Source organism: Felis catus, chromosome D3, assembly GCF_018350175.1.
Source record: "Felis catus isolate Fca126 chromosome D3, F.catus_Fca126_mat1.0, whole genome shotgun sequence".
In the NCBI taxonomy this organism is placed as follows: Eukaryota; Metazoa; Chordata; class Mammalia; order Carnivora; family Felidae; genus Felis; species Felis catus.
The window spans coordinates 69,414,883-69,428,698 of record NC_058379.1 but is presented as its reverse complement, the minus strand read 5'-3'; the positions used below and the strand labels follow the sequence as shown (position 1 = coordinate 69,428,698).

The 13,816-nt window shown below is 42.3% G+C and overlaps 1 protein-coding gene and 2 non-coding genes across 4 annotated transcripts in view; 1 reads left to right on the top strand and 2 right to left on the bottom strand.

The window, feature by feature from the left end:
* Positions 1–2,981: 2,981 nt before the first annotated feature.
* LOC111559112 lies at positions 2,982–3,064 on the bottom strand. The gene has a single exon (XR_002740116.1).
* Positions 3,065–3,141: 77 nt separating this feature from the next.
* On the bottom strand, positions 3,142–3,284 carry LOC111559113. Its single transcript, XR_002740117.2, has one exon.
* Positions 3,285–3,561: 277 nt separating this feature from the next.
* The window catches only part of ACAA2 (acetyl-CoA acyltransferase 2), a 34,237-nt gene continuing 23,982 nt past the window's right edge, over positions 3,562–13,816 (top strand). Inside the window, exons 1-2 of one of the 2 annotated variants that reach the window (XM_003995181.6) lie at positions 3,562–4,025; positions 10,171–10,337. In XM_003995181.6, coding sequence (XP_003995230.3) covers positions 4,010–4,025; positions 10,171–10,337 — 183 coding nt within the window. In that variant the 5' untranslated portion in view covers positions 3,562–4,009. The remainder of the gene's footprint in view (positions 4,026–10,170; positions 10,338–13,816) is intronic. The other variant, XM_045042263.1, reaches the window with a different exon arrangement.

The window sequence follows — 13,816 nt, the reverse complement described above, 5'->3', positions numbered from 1 at the left end:
AACATCGCTTCATTTGGATTTATCTGATTGTTTCCTTAGGATTACATTCCAGTCAGACATTTTTTGGAGAGATCCCACATAGGTGAGGTTGTGTCCCCAATGCTCCAAGGGGATGTATGGTGTTAGCTTCTCCCATTATTGGTGATGCTAAGCTTTGTCATTTGGTTAAGGTGGTAATATTCCCAAGATTTCTCTTTTGTGAGGGTACATTTTCCTCTTCATGATACTCTGAGACTATGTAAATGTCCTTACATGTATTTACAGGTTCTTATATATGTAAACCATTTACCCAAGGGTTTTAGGATCCATCGATTTAGTGACATTTCTTTTTTGTTGTTGTTGTTTAATGTGTATATTTTTGAGTCAGAGAGTGAGTGGAAGAGGGGGAGAGAGAGGGGGAGACACAGAATCCAAAGCAGGCTCCAAGCTCCAAGCTGTCGGCACAGAGCCCCACGTGGGGCTTGAATCTGTAAACCGTGAGATCATGGCCTGAGCCGAAGTCAGACGCTCAACTGACTGAGCCACCCAGGCACCCTGTTTACCCATTTTAAATAAATGTTGACACTGGATTCAGTAACAAATTTGAGCAATTGCACAGTACCTTTCGTCTAACCAGAGGACACTGCTAAAGCAGAACTCTTGATTGACAGGGAGTGCAAAACGCCAGAGCTCCAACTTCTCATTCATGGGCTAAGCTATACAAATCCAAATTCATCATAGCAATTTAGAGATGTCAGTATGCAATATGAGAGGGTGTAGGTTGCATAAAAGTCTGTGTAATTGCTAATAGAGGGCTTCGTGCCTGACACTGAAGGTCACTTACCCAACAGCCTTTCCCAGTTTTCATCCTTACTGGCAGAGCCTGCTTTCCAACATAGAAATTGAAAAACACAGACCTGTTTTTCCAGCCACTTTTGCAACTACAGCATGGGCAAACAACTCAATTCTGGCCGATGAAACAGAAGAGAAAGATGTCCCTTCTTGATAAAGACATGGGAAATACTCACCTTCCTCTCTTTGAACATGGTTTTGTGCAGACATGATGCCTACAGCTGTAACAACTAAAAGCCTGAGTGCTTGATGACATGGTAACGCTTGGAGGCTTCTTCTTATGTGAAACAATGAAAACTTTATTGTGTAAGACAGTTTAAGTCAAGTCTTCTGTTATTTGCAGCCTAAACCATCCGAACCAATAATTAGCCCTAAAGGAAAAAATAAGCCTTGAACACGGGAACTATAATGGCAAAAAAATACTAACACTGGGTTACTAGCTGTCACACCCAAATCAAGTTTGAATGCCCCAAGGTTTCCACTATATGCAATGAAATAACTCCTGTGCATCTGCAATGGTACTTGCTCTGTATCATCTTTGAGAAAATTTAAAAAATTGTCACTCAAATCGTTTCCTGTCGGAACCCTGGTCAAGAAAAGGTAAATATCTAGTACTGACTCATTGCCTCACCTCTCCACCTGCCTGAAACCACTTTATCTCACCCACACCTCCTCCGCTGCAGAAAAAAGCAAATAAACCTTCTGAACCTGAGCCATCATACACTGAAAGTAACAGGATTTCTTCCCAAATACAGTATTTCTTCCTCTAAAGAAGATTCACTTAACATTCACCTTTCATTTTGTACAACATATACCTTAGCTAATGATACCTGTCCTCTCTTCTACCCTACTCCTCTATTCTATATCCTGTAAATGCCAAAGACAATACGGGCCTGGGGCATTGAGGATCAGGGCTCAAAATTCTAATCCAGCAATTTTCTGGATTTGACGCCTTGGCAAGTTCTTTGGTTTCTCTGGGCCTAAGCTTCTTCATTTACAAAATGAAAAAGAAAAACAAAACAAAACATCTATCTCCTGGGGTTGTAGAATGACCCTCAGAATTTGTCCAATGCATATAAATTGTATATCATTCCATTTTATGTAATTATTGTACCACCTGGGTATAAGAATTATAAACAGTGTAAGTGCCTGGCACAATGCTGGGCACGCAGTATCCAAAAGATGGCAGCTTTTATTACAACTCCCTGTTAATCATCAGAAAATGCAGGTGTAAAATATCATCTAGCAGATGGGATGCTTTGACCTCAGTCAGAATTCTATTGACTATATACATTTGTTGTGAAAAACTAGGTTGCCTTTTTTTTTTTAAGTTAATAACTCTCAGAACGTACCTATGTATTAAATCGATTATCAATTTCCAGCATTCACACAAATTAAAGTAACAGGAGAAAAGGAATAAATCTGAGGGTCTTCTTATTTTTACAGCTGATGGCAGTTTGGGTTACAAGAAGGTATGTACTTGCGCAATTCAACCAATTTAAGATTTGCACATGTGACCACATGGAAATTCTGTCTTAAGCAAAGCTGTAAATGTTGATGTCTAACGTGACATGAGCCAAGTGTTCATGGACTTAAGAGTATAATTTAACCCTCTCATCTGCCATTTCACGTTCCTCCATTTTCAGTTACCCAAAGCCACTTGTGGTCAACCAGGGTCCCCAAAGCAGATGATTCTCCTTCTAAGGTGTCAGAAGGTCAACGGTAGCCTAAGGCTGTGTCACAATGTCTAGTCCTTAACCTCACTTGACTTCATCAGGTAGACATTTGATCACCTCACATTATCACAAGATATTTTGAGAGATAAAGACCACATTCAGATAACTTTTATTACAGTATGCTGTGTGCTATTGTTAATCTCTTACGGTACCTAAATTATAAACTTTATCATAGGTATGTACATATAGGAAAAAAAAAAATAGTATATATAGGACTTGGTACTACTTAGTTTCAGGCATCCCCTAGGGATCTTGGACCGTATCTCCCTCCCCTCTCCCCGTAAGCAGGGGAGGAGTCCCTGAGGGTTCACAGAAAACCTCAAGGCAACCCACGGCAGCTTCCCAGGCATAGGAACCTGGCCCACCCCAGAGCCCTGTGGCTGTGCCTCCGCCAGCCTGGTGTCCTGTTCGCCCCGGTCTCAGTCAGCTCTCAGCACACACTCCATCACCTGGTTCCTAGAACTCAGATTGCGCAGTGGTCACGTCATCATCGACCAGGGCTCACAGTTACAGCGGCAGAGGCCTTCCTAAAGCTCCCTCATCTCCAGCCTACCCGCTGCCCCTAATCTCCCGGCTCCCGGTCCCCAGCCCCACTTCGCCGGACACATTTTCATAATCTTTTCAGGCTCCGGGCTAGCGGCGTCGCCACCAACGGGGCCTGATCATATAAGGAAAATACTGCGAGCTCATCGGGGGCTATTTCGGGGACTCGGGGCGTCCCTGCCCTAAGACACTCACTACACTCCCTCGGACGCCAACCTCCCCACCCCACCACCCCCCTCGGGCCCGCCAACTAGCTTCCAGTCCTAGGGTCTCTCTCAAACCCAGGGGCCTAGGCCTCCAGCGGTCCGCGCAGCCGCACTCCGCAGCCAGCCAGCCAGCCCCAGCCAATCCGCTCGTGCCGTCCTCCACGCCCTGCCCACCCCCACCCCAATTTCCGGCCAGCGCGGGCCAGCGCCCCCCATTCCTCTGGCCTCTTCCACCTTGTGGCTGTCTCCGCGTCGGGATACCTGGCCCAGTGATGATGGAGATTTGCTGGGGGGTGAAGGGGAACATTAATTACAGGGGCGAGTAGAGGGGCCAGGGATAGGATGGACAGGGTAGAGTCAAATCATCCTCTCGCTTTAGAGGTAAAATCTTTAAAAGCGAAAATGTGAGGGGGAGATGCGCTGGCAAGGAACACTCTTTGCTGCAAGGCCCGGCTGCTGGCAGAGTTGTGGTTACCACGCTAATGCGCAAAGAGGGTGGCGTGTTGTCTAAAGGGAGATAAGCTCCTTCCAGGCAGAGGAGGCGGCAGCCAGCCAGCCAGGCCCGCGAAGTGAGTGAAAGGGCGAGGGCGTGGCTTCGTGGGGCGCCGCCCTCACGTCCTTAAGTTGGGGTGTGGGCGGGCGCCCCTCTGCGTCGCTGGACGGGATACTCTGCGCCGCGTCTCGCTCGCCGCCATGGCCCTTCTCCGAGGTGAGCGCCGCTAGGGTCTTATCGGCGGCCAGGGGATTTGCTAAAAAGCCCAACCAGAAGGGATTGGTCGGGTCTAGGAGAAAACGTGCTTGTAAGGCACTAGCGACAGCAGGGCAGTTTCCAGCTGAGGGCTGAGGACAAGATTTGCCAGCTTCTGATCTTGAAGGTCAATACCGTTCTTTGAGTAGACCCCGCCCCACCCCGTTAGGGGAACTGGGGCGGTGCCTTAAGCACCCGGCGGTCTAGGGCAGGGGATTGCATTGCGGAGGAGCCGCAGCCTCTGACTTGGTCCGGGGTGGGGAAGGCTTATGGGGAGGAATTGATGGTCTCTTAGGGTCATTTCTGCCCCAGTGACCTGCTCCACCAGATGTGTGGTGGTATTCTGTTGGAAGACCAGCTTGCTCCCTTTCCCTTCCATTACTTTAGATTGACTGACTCCAGGAAAGTGCAGTCACTGAGTACATAAATACTAGGGTTATTAACTTTAAAATATATATATATATATGTATATATATATATGTATATATATATATATATATATATATATATATATATGTAAACTGCCTTCTTATAACAAATGGTCACAGTCAGTGGAATTTTAACTTTAAGGAACAAGAAGAACCAATCCCCCAGTTTATTAACATACATCCCAGTGCTTGGTAGGTGGTTGCTCCCGAGGAAGAGTTGTCTCACCATTTGGCTTTGTTGGCAACGTTTGTGTATCCCTTCTAGGCACCTAAGTATGGCTGCCAAATTACTTCAGAAACAAGTGCGTGCTTTTGGCAGCAGTTGTTCTTAGTTTGTTCTGATTGCTCTTTTGTAGTTGGTCTGGTTATATGAGTTAATATTTACCTAACAGTGTGACAGAAAGGAAGGTGGAGTTAATCCTTTGCCTTCTAGTGGCTTTCCACTCCCACCCCGCACCCCCCATGCTGTCAGCACACCTGGCAAGCCCTTGGGCAACCACGGACCTTTTCACTATCTGGGTAGCTTTGCCTTTGCCAGATGTCTTGTAGTTGAAATCCTACATTATGTAGCTCTTTTAGGTTGGCTTCTTTCACTTTCCAATGTGCATTTAAGCTTCCTCCATGTGTTTTCATGATTTGATAGCTCATTTATTTTTATTGCTGAATAATATTCTGTGGTATGGATGTGCCACATCCATTCACCTACTGAACAACATCTTGGTTTCTTACGAGTTTGGGCAGTTATAAATAAAGCTGCTGTGAACATTCATGTGTAGGTTTTTGTGTGGACGTAAGTCTTCAACTCATTTGTATAAATACAGAGGAACAGCGATTGCTGGATAATACGGGTAGAGTATGTTTTGTTTTATAAGAAACAGCCAAAATGTCTTCCATAGTGCCTGGATTTTGCATCTGGCAGCAACGAAATAATTTCTTTTGTTCTGCATCCTCACCAGCATATGGTGGTGTTAGTATTTTGGATGTTAGCCATTCCAATACTTGTATAGCAGTATCACTGTTATTCTAATTTGTACGTCCCTAATGACATATGATGTTCAGTGTATTTTCATACGGCTATTTGCCATCTTTATATCATCTTTGGTGAGGTATCTATAAAGATTTTTTGCCCACTTTTAATTGGGTTGTTGGTTTTCCTGTTGTTGAATTTTAAGATTTATTTGTGTATTTTGGATACCACTCCTTTATTAGGTAAGTGTCTTGTAAATATTCGCTCCCAGTTTGTAGCTTGTTCTTTTCATTTTTCTTTAACGTGTCTTTCGAAGAGCACAAGTTTTTAATTTAAATGACATTCAACTTAATCACATTTTTCTTTCATGAATCAGACTTTTGGTGTTGTATTTAAAAAGTTATTGGGGCACCGGGGTGGCTCAGTGGGTTAAGCCCCTGCACTTGATTTCGGCTCAGGTCATGATGTCACGGTTCATGAAATCAAGCCCCCGTTGGAGCCTGGAGAGCAAAGTTTGCTTGGGATGCACTCTCTCTCAGTCTCAAAATAAAGAATAACATTAAAAGTTATCACCAAGCCTAAAGGCACCTAGATTTTATCCAGTATTATCTTTTACAAGTTTTATAGTTTTTCATTCTACATGTAAGTCTATGATCCATTTTTAAAAATGTTTATTCGTGTTGAGAGAGAGCACGCACATATGCACACACAAGCAGAGGAGGGGACGCAGAGCCTGATGCAGGGCTCAGTCCCACGAACCGTGAGATCATGACCTGAGCCAAAACCAAGACATGGATGCTTAACAGACTAAGCCACTCAGACGCCCCAAGTCTGTGATCCGTTTTGAGTTAGTTTTTATGAAAAGTTTAAGGCTGTGTCTGGTTTTGTTTTGTTTGCATCTGGGTGTCCAGTTCTGTTGAGAAAATAAGTAAAATTATACACCATAAGATGGCCCACAGGACAAACATAAGTTCTAGTTCCTAGCTTAGAGACTCTTCCAGGTTCTTCCTGCCCTGCTTGCCATGCACCAAATACTACAAATGCGGAGTGCGGTTGTAACAGACGATAAATTGTCCCCCATGCTTGTGCTCAGGACTCAGATCTCTGGAGAAGGATCTCCTCTGAGCCTGCCAATGTAAAATAAAACTCCGATCCACCAAGATCTCCGAGTGCCGCTTGTTTTTTCTGACAGTGATCCAGCCTGCTTCTGTAACAGTTCCAGCGCCGTTTGCTGAAAAGACTACCCCTTAATCCATTGAATTGCTTTGTTCCTTTTTCAGACTTTGTTCCCCTATCAGACTTTGTCAGACTTTGAGGTTCTGACCCTTTGTTATTTTTCCTGTTCTTCCGGTTGGATAATTTGTTTTTACCTGTGTTCCAAGTCACTGAATCTTTTTCTTTTCCTTTTTTTTTTTTTTTAATGTTTATTTATTTGTGAGAGAGAAAGAGACAGAGTGCCAGCAGGGGAGGGGCAGAGAGGGGGAGACACAGAATCAGAAGCAGGCTCCAGGCTCTGAGCTATCAGCACAGAGCCCGACAATGGGTGGGCTTGAACTCACGCACTGTGAGATCATGACCCAAGCCAAAGTCAGACACTTAACGGACTGAGCCACCTAGGCGCCCCTGAATCTTTCTCCTTTTATTTCCATTCTTTTGTTAAGCCCATTCAGTGGATTTTTTATTTCAGATATTTTTCAGTTTTAGAATTTCCATTTTGATTTATAGTTTCTATTTTTTTTACCATTTATTATGAACATATTTTCCTTTATATCCTTGAGCACAGTTACAATAGATAGTTGCTTTAAAATCCTGTCTGTTAATTCTAGCATTTGGGTCATGTTGGGGTTGGTCTCTGTTGATTGTCTTTTCTCTTGAGAATGAATCATATTTTCTCATTTCTTCATATGTGCAGTAATTTTGGATTGTAGCATGGACATTGCATATGAAACATTGTAGAGGCTGAATACTGTTATATCCTTTCCAAATGTGTTGGTTTATTGATTGTTTGGTTGGCTGTTTATTTTTGCAGACAGTTGATTTGGCTGAACTCAGACAGCAAACTCTGTCTCCCCTGTAGAGGGCAATAGCTCAAATCTCAGTTCAGTTAGCCTTAGCTAAGGTATAGATGCATTGTTAAGGGGTTAGACAGATATTGCTGAGGTATAGATGCGTGGTTAAGGGGTCAGACAGATATTTAGGCAGAGTTTATATGTATATGATTTGGGCTCCCCCTGTGGTCCTCTCCTTTCCCAGATTCATTCTCATTTACCAGTGGCTGTGGTTGGCCATGAACTCAGTTCTCTGAATCATCAAGCCAGTGAGATTGTGAGTTTCTGAGTTCTAGCCATTCACATAGTGTGGACTGCTTGGCTTCAAGTCGGAGGCTATAAACAGATTGAATGCTCACCCTGTACTGTTCCTTTCTTCCATATCTTCTCCACATCTGCCCAGTTTTGTTCATTCTCCAACGCCTTCAGGTAGTCATTTTTCTGTATTGCCACTGTTATCTGCAGGAGAGTTGGTCAGATAGCATACTAGGCCATGACCACACACAGGCTGTAATGAAATTAGGAAGAAGACATGGGAAGGCAGAAGAAAAATGAAATAAAACATCAGTATAAAAATAGGTAGAGGGGTGCCTGGGTGGCTCATTTGGTTAAGTGTCTGACTCTTGATTTTGGCTCAGGTCATGATCTCATTGTCCTGAGATTGAGCCTTGCATTGGGCTCCACTTGGAGCCTGCTTGGGATATTCTCTCTCTCTCTCTCTCTCTCTCTCTCTCTCTCTCCCTCCCTCCCTCCCTCCCTCCCTCCCTCCCTCCCTCCCTCTGCCATTCCCCTACTTGGGGGTTGCTTGAGCTCTCTCTCTCAAAAAAAAAAAAAAATAGAGACTGTTAAGTAACAAGAATTAGAAGACATTTGCAAAAATTCAGGAAGGTATAGTGGCACAGAATAATCTATCAGAACAAAATATTTGTCATACCCTGAACTAATATTCATGGTCTTGTAAATACCTGAATATTCTATCTGTAAAGAACTCATTGGATCTGTTCTAAATTATAGTTGCATATGTTACTCCTAACTCCTAACATTCTTTTGGACTGTGGGTTTCTCAAAGTAGCAATGAAAGGAGAAGGTGAAGTTTTTTTTTAGGGTAGGTTTAATTTGTTCCATGGAAAGATGTCATCTCTACTAATATAAACAGGAGAATTGTACTTAAATAGCAGGAATGGTATAATGTTTGTATTGTCTCAATTCGAGGTTAATATCTTGGCACAAGCCCATTGTTAAAAGCCCCATAATTTCTTGGCAAAATGTGGAAATGTGAGCACAGATTGTTTTGGAGTATACTAGTGTATACGTATACTAGTGTGTACGAAGCGCCAAGCATGAGATCTGTCATGTAGTAAGTGCCACCTGTATGCGTCTCTGAAATATTTACCTTGCAGGATTGTTGGGAAGATTAGATAGTATACGAAAAGTGATAAAGTGTCGGTGCCTAATAAGCGTTAGTGTAATGAAACTATTATAATGGATGTGCCAGTTTTGCATCACCCAACTCTAGTGGGCATCACTTCACATCATCAGAGACTTATGTAACTATAGCAGATTGGAGGGGAGAGGTGACAGTAGAGTGTCTTGGGTAAGGACAGTTTTTATTTTTTTGCACCAGGACATCGGTTGGATTGATAGTAATACCATAAATTTATAGTGCTAGTTTACATTAATACATGTATAGATAATTCCCGTTTTCTTTGCAGTTAGATCAAATGCAGGAAATTTTGTTGTATTCTAAGTAGCGCATTTTAATAGGCTACTGGCAAACTAGAAAGTCTTTAGAAGAAAGCAGGGAGAACTAATGTCAAATAAAGAAGTGTGGAAAGATGCTTTTTGTTTACTTAGGGAAAATACGTGTTTTTTATCTACTTAGGGAGGGAGTCTTTAGATCCGGGATATTTTACAGGTTAGTAAACTCCAGATCTGGAGGGGATGCCCGTGTAAAAGGTGATCTTTTTTGCCCACTTTATTCTAAGGGTAAAAGATAATAGTTAATATGATTTGGAATTTGTAATGGAGTCATCCTGTGGCTCCAAAAGGAAAGGCGTGTATAGTTCACATTCAAAGCATCATAAATTCTAGAAACTATTTGGGATGCATTTGGGTTGAACTCAGATTGTTGGATTGAAGACTTGGTGAGAGGAGCCAGTTCAGTATGAGGAAAAATCATACTTCAGGTTGTCCGTTCACACAGTGGACTATGAAAGTTTTCTAGCAGAGGAATTTTTTTTTTCTGTCTCTTGTCAGGAATTTCCTGTGGGGTGAGTGGTTGGCCTCAAACCTCAAAAAGAATTTCTAGTGTGGAGATCGTTGGTTCTATGACTAGGCAACATACTTCAGCACATCAAAGAAACATTTCAGTTTTAAACAAGTGTTTCTAGCATCAGAAGTCACCAGAGGCTAAGAATGCAGAGTGGATTTATGTTCCAGCACGCACTAGATAGTTCTTGGTGCCAGCATGTAGGTACTGCTCCAACTGATAACCCCTAAGACTGCTTCCAGGAGTGTGACCCGTTCTGTGTATTATTATGCGACAAAAATTTTCAGTTATCTAATTGAAAATGGTGCCTTATATACTAAGGTTTCACACTGTGATTATTTAAATAAAGCATGTTAGGGACACTGGCTATTCAAATCTCTCCTCATTCCAATAGGTGTCTTCATCGTGGCTGCTAAGCGAACGGCCTTTGGAGCTTACGGAGGTCTTCTGAAAGACTTCACGGCTATTGACTTGACTGAATTTGCCGCCAAGGCTGCTTTGTCTGCGGGCAAGGTCTCACCGGAGACCATTGATAGTGTCGTTGTAGGCAATGTCTTTCAGGTTAGTAGGGCAGAAGGGAGGTGTTCATTCTTGTTGCCGGATGTTATTAAAAAATAATGTCTTTAACATGTCTCGCTGGTGAACTAGTTAATAATAGTTAAAGGTATTTATGATTTAAGTAATCCTCTGACTCTACAAGCAATGGCATTTATAATTCAAAGCCACATATAATTTGGGAGCTCTCTGTCTGTCTCATTGGGGTTATATTTCATTGCTTCTTAAATATTAGATTCATTTCCTTGACTCATCTCAAGTTAATTGGTTCTCTCTGTATCGACTAAGGAGGGTAGAAAACCCAGGCAACACAACACATCTCCTATGAATTCTTAAATCGTAGGAGCTCGGTCAGTATTTTTTGTGGGAAATAAGAAGTTCCTCTACCTTCTATCTTTCTGTGTTATGGAATACATACTAGGTCATTCATTTGCAGATAATGAAAGCTGTGTATTCCTTCCTGGTGTGGCCAAGAGGTGAGGGCTCCTTTTACCCAGCCTTCATCGGTTTGACAGAAGCGCTACATGGAATGCATTTCTGCTGAGAGTACTGAGGCTCTGTCGCTGTTCTGCTGGCTCAGAAAGTGGTTGTTCCATACAGGAGAGGCAGGCTGAGAAGACTGGAGGCTGCTATGGCCCCCTTCACCAAGTGCTCAGCTCTTAGGGTGGGGTTAAGGCTCAGAAACAGGTGTGCAGTTATTTCCACCCCCAGCTCTAGAGCCATGACTCGAGATTTTGCTTCTACCCAGAACGGGTTTTGTTTGCAGTGGAGGATAGAAGACTTCATTTTTGTGGCAGAATACTATTCCATTGTATGGAATACTGCATTTTGCTTGTCCATTATTCATTATTCTGTTGATCTTAATGTATGTTATGACTTCATTAACATGAAACTCTTGGCCAGCAGCGCTATAACTAATGCCTGGTTGAAGTTTCTCTAACACGTATTTTTTCCCTGCTGTCTTCTACTTAGGCACACTAGACAGCATTTCAGCACTCTGCTTGGGGTTATTTTGAATAGCACAATCACCAACAGAAGCCACAAAAATGCAAACACACACACACACACACACACACACACACACACACACACACAAAACCCTTGGCACTAAGTAGACTGCAGAAAGGACATCTGTTTATAACATGAGAGCTAAGACAAGAAGGCCAAGTGTCCCCTTGTTCATCCTCAGCTGGGAAAGTGTGTATCACATTAGACAACTACAATTTTCCTCCACCCTGTACATGTCTGGAAATAACCACAAAAGTGCCACAGGTATTGATTTGGGGGTTACAAATACATTTTAACAATTAGGTGAATTTGCAAGTGTGGAATCTATGAATAATGAGAATCGACTGTATTTTGAACTTCTCCATATGTGTTTTGAGAGGTAGTAAAGGTACTAATGTATTGTGTTCTAAGAAATCGTAATATATGAAAATAGCTTTATAATAAGGAATAATTAAATGAGTTCCGGAGGTCAAAAGGTATAAATAAACTTCCAGCTATAAAATAAGTAAGTCTTGAGGATATAATGAACAGCATGATGACTATAGTTAATAATACTGTACTGCATATTTGAAAGTTGCTAAGAGAGTAAATATTAAAAGTCCTTGATGGGAGAAAAACGAACAAAGGCCAATTTTGCTGCCGCTCCTAGTCTCAGGCAGAATTCCTGAGGCCTACAGATTATAACACTCCTACAACTCCTTCAAGGACTTCCTTTCATGTTTTACCACTATAGCTGTGCTCTTAAGTGTTACTTTCCTCTGATAACTGTAAACACCCTCCCCCCAAGATATATGTTAGCAATCATCTTTCAAACTTGTGGCCCAGTGATATCCATCTAAAGGGTCTCAAGACTAATGTTTTACTAGACAGTAGTAAAGAACCTTATCTTAACAGCAGCTAGCCCCTCAGGGTCCTGAAAGCCTTGCTTCCAAATTCCTTAGAGTCTTACGCTATCCCTGACTTCCACTAACTAGAAGTATATAATCAGTCACTCCTCACAACGCTGGTACAGCTCTTTCTGCCCACGGGTTCTATCCATGTGCTTTAATAAAAGCACCTTTTTGTACCAAAAACGTGTCAAGAATTCTTTCTTGCCTGTTCACTCTCAGCCCCACATCAGTCCTCATCACAAGAAAAAACATTTTTGTAACTGCGTACGGTAACAGATGTCAACTAGACTTACTGCGGTGATCATTTTTCCAATACCTACAAATATCGAATCCTTTTGTTGTACGCTTGAAACTAATACAACATTATATGTCAGTTACACCTCAATTGAAAAATAAAACAAGAATAATTAGAAACTTTTTTTATTTATTTTATTTTATTTTAATTTTTTTTAACATTTTATTTATTTTTGAGACAGGGAGAGACAGAGCATGAATGGGGGAGGGTCAGAGAGAGAGGGAGACACAGAATCCGAAACAGGCTCCAGGCTCTGAGCTGTCAGCACAGAGCCCAACGCGGGGCTAGAACTCACGGACCGTGAGATCATGACCTGAGCCGAAGTCGGACGCTTAACCGACTGAGCCACCCAGGCGCCCCAGGAACTTGTTTTAAAAAGGTAAGCTCTGAGTAAGATTTATGGAATGTAAAAAGCCAGAAGAAACCCTAGAGATTTTATAGAACTCCAGGCCTCTCTTAACACATAAGGAAACCTTATGTTTCAAGAAGTTTCAAAGAGTTGAGCCGGGGTGATCTATAACAATCCTGGGCTAGAATGCAGATCCCCTGGCTTCTAGTTCCATGTTTTTTCTCCTGTACTAAGCTCTTCCCAGCAAATCTTGGTGTCAAAAGGGACTTAAAGTCATTTCGTGGGACCACTTAGAGAATACGCTACCAAAAAAAAAGAAAGAAAAAATGTCAGTGGGAATTTGTTGAATTTTATTGTGAAAATTTTCAAACCTATACAAAAGATAAAAGAATACTACAGTGAGGGGCACCTGGGTGGCTCAGCTGGTTAAACATCACACTCTTGATTTCACTCAGGTCATGATCTCATGGTTTGTGTGTTCGAGCCCCACATCGGGCTCTGTGCTGACAGTGCAGAGCCTGCTTGGGATTCTCTCTCTCCCTCTCTCTCTTTGCCCCTCTCCTGCTCATGCACATTCTTTTCTCTCTCTCAAGAACGAATAAATAAAAAAAATTTTTTTTTAAAGAATAATACAGTGAACACCCTAAAATTCCCTTTACTTTGATGGGCCAGTTCTTTACATTTTGTCAAATTTGCTTTAGCAAATTTGCTTTAGCAAATTTTAGCATTTTAAAGCAGGGGAAGCAGTGGTCTAGGCCCACTTCTTACTCTTCTGACCAGTTGCTCATCTCTCGCCTTCCTCCATCATCAGGTCTCTGCCTCTGTTTCTCATTACAATCCCCTGAATGTTTTTAAAAGTATCTACTGATGCCTGGCCTGTAGCCTTTCTGGTTTAATTGGTTTGGTTAGGATCTTGAGCATCAGTATGTTAATAAAGCTTTCC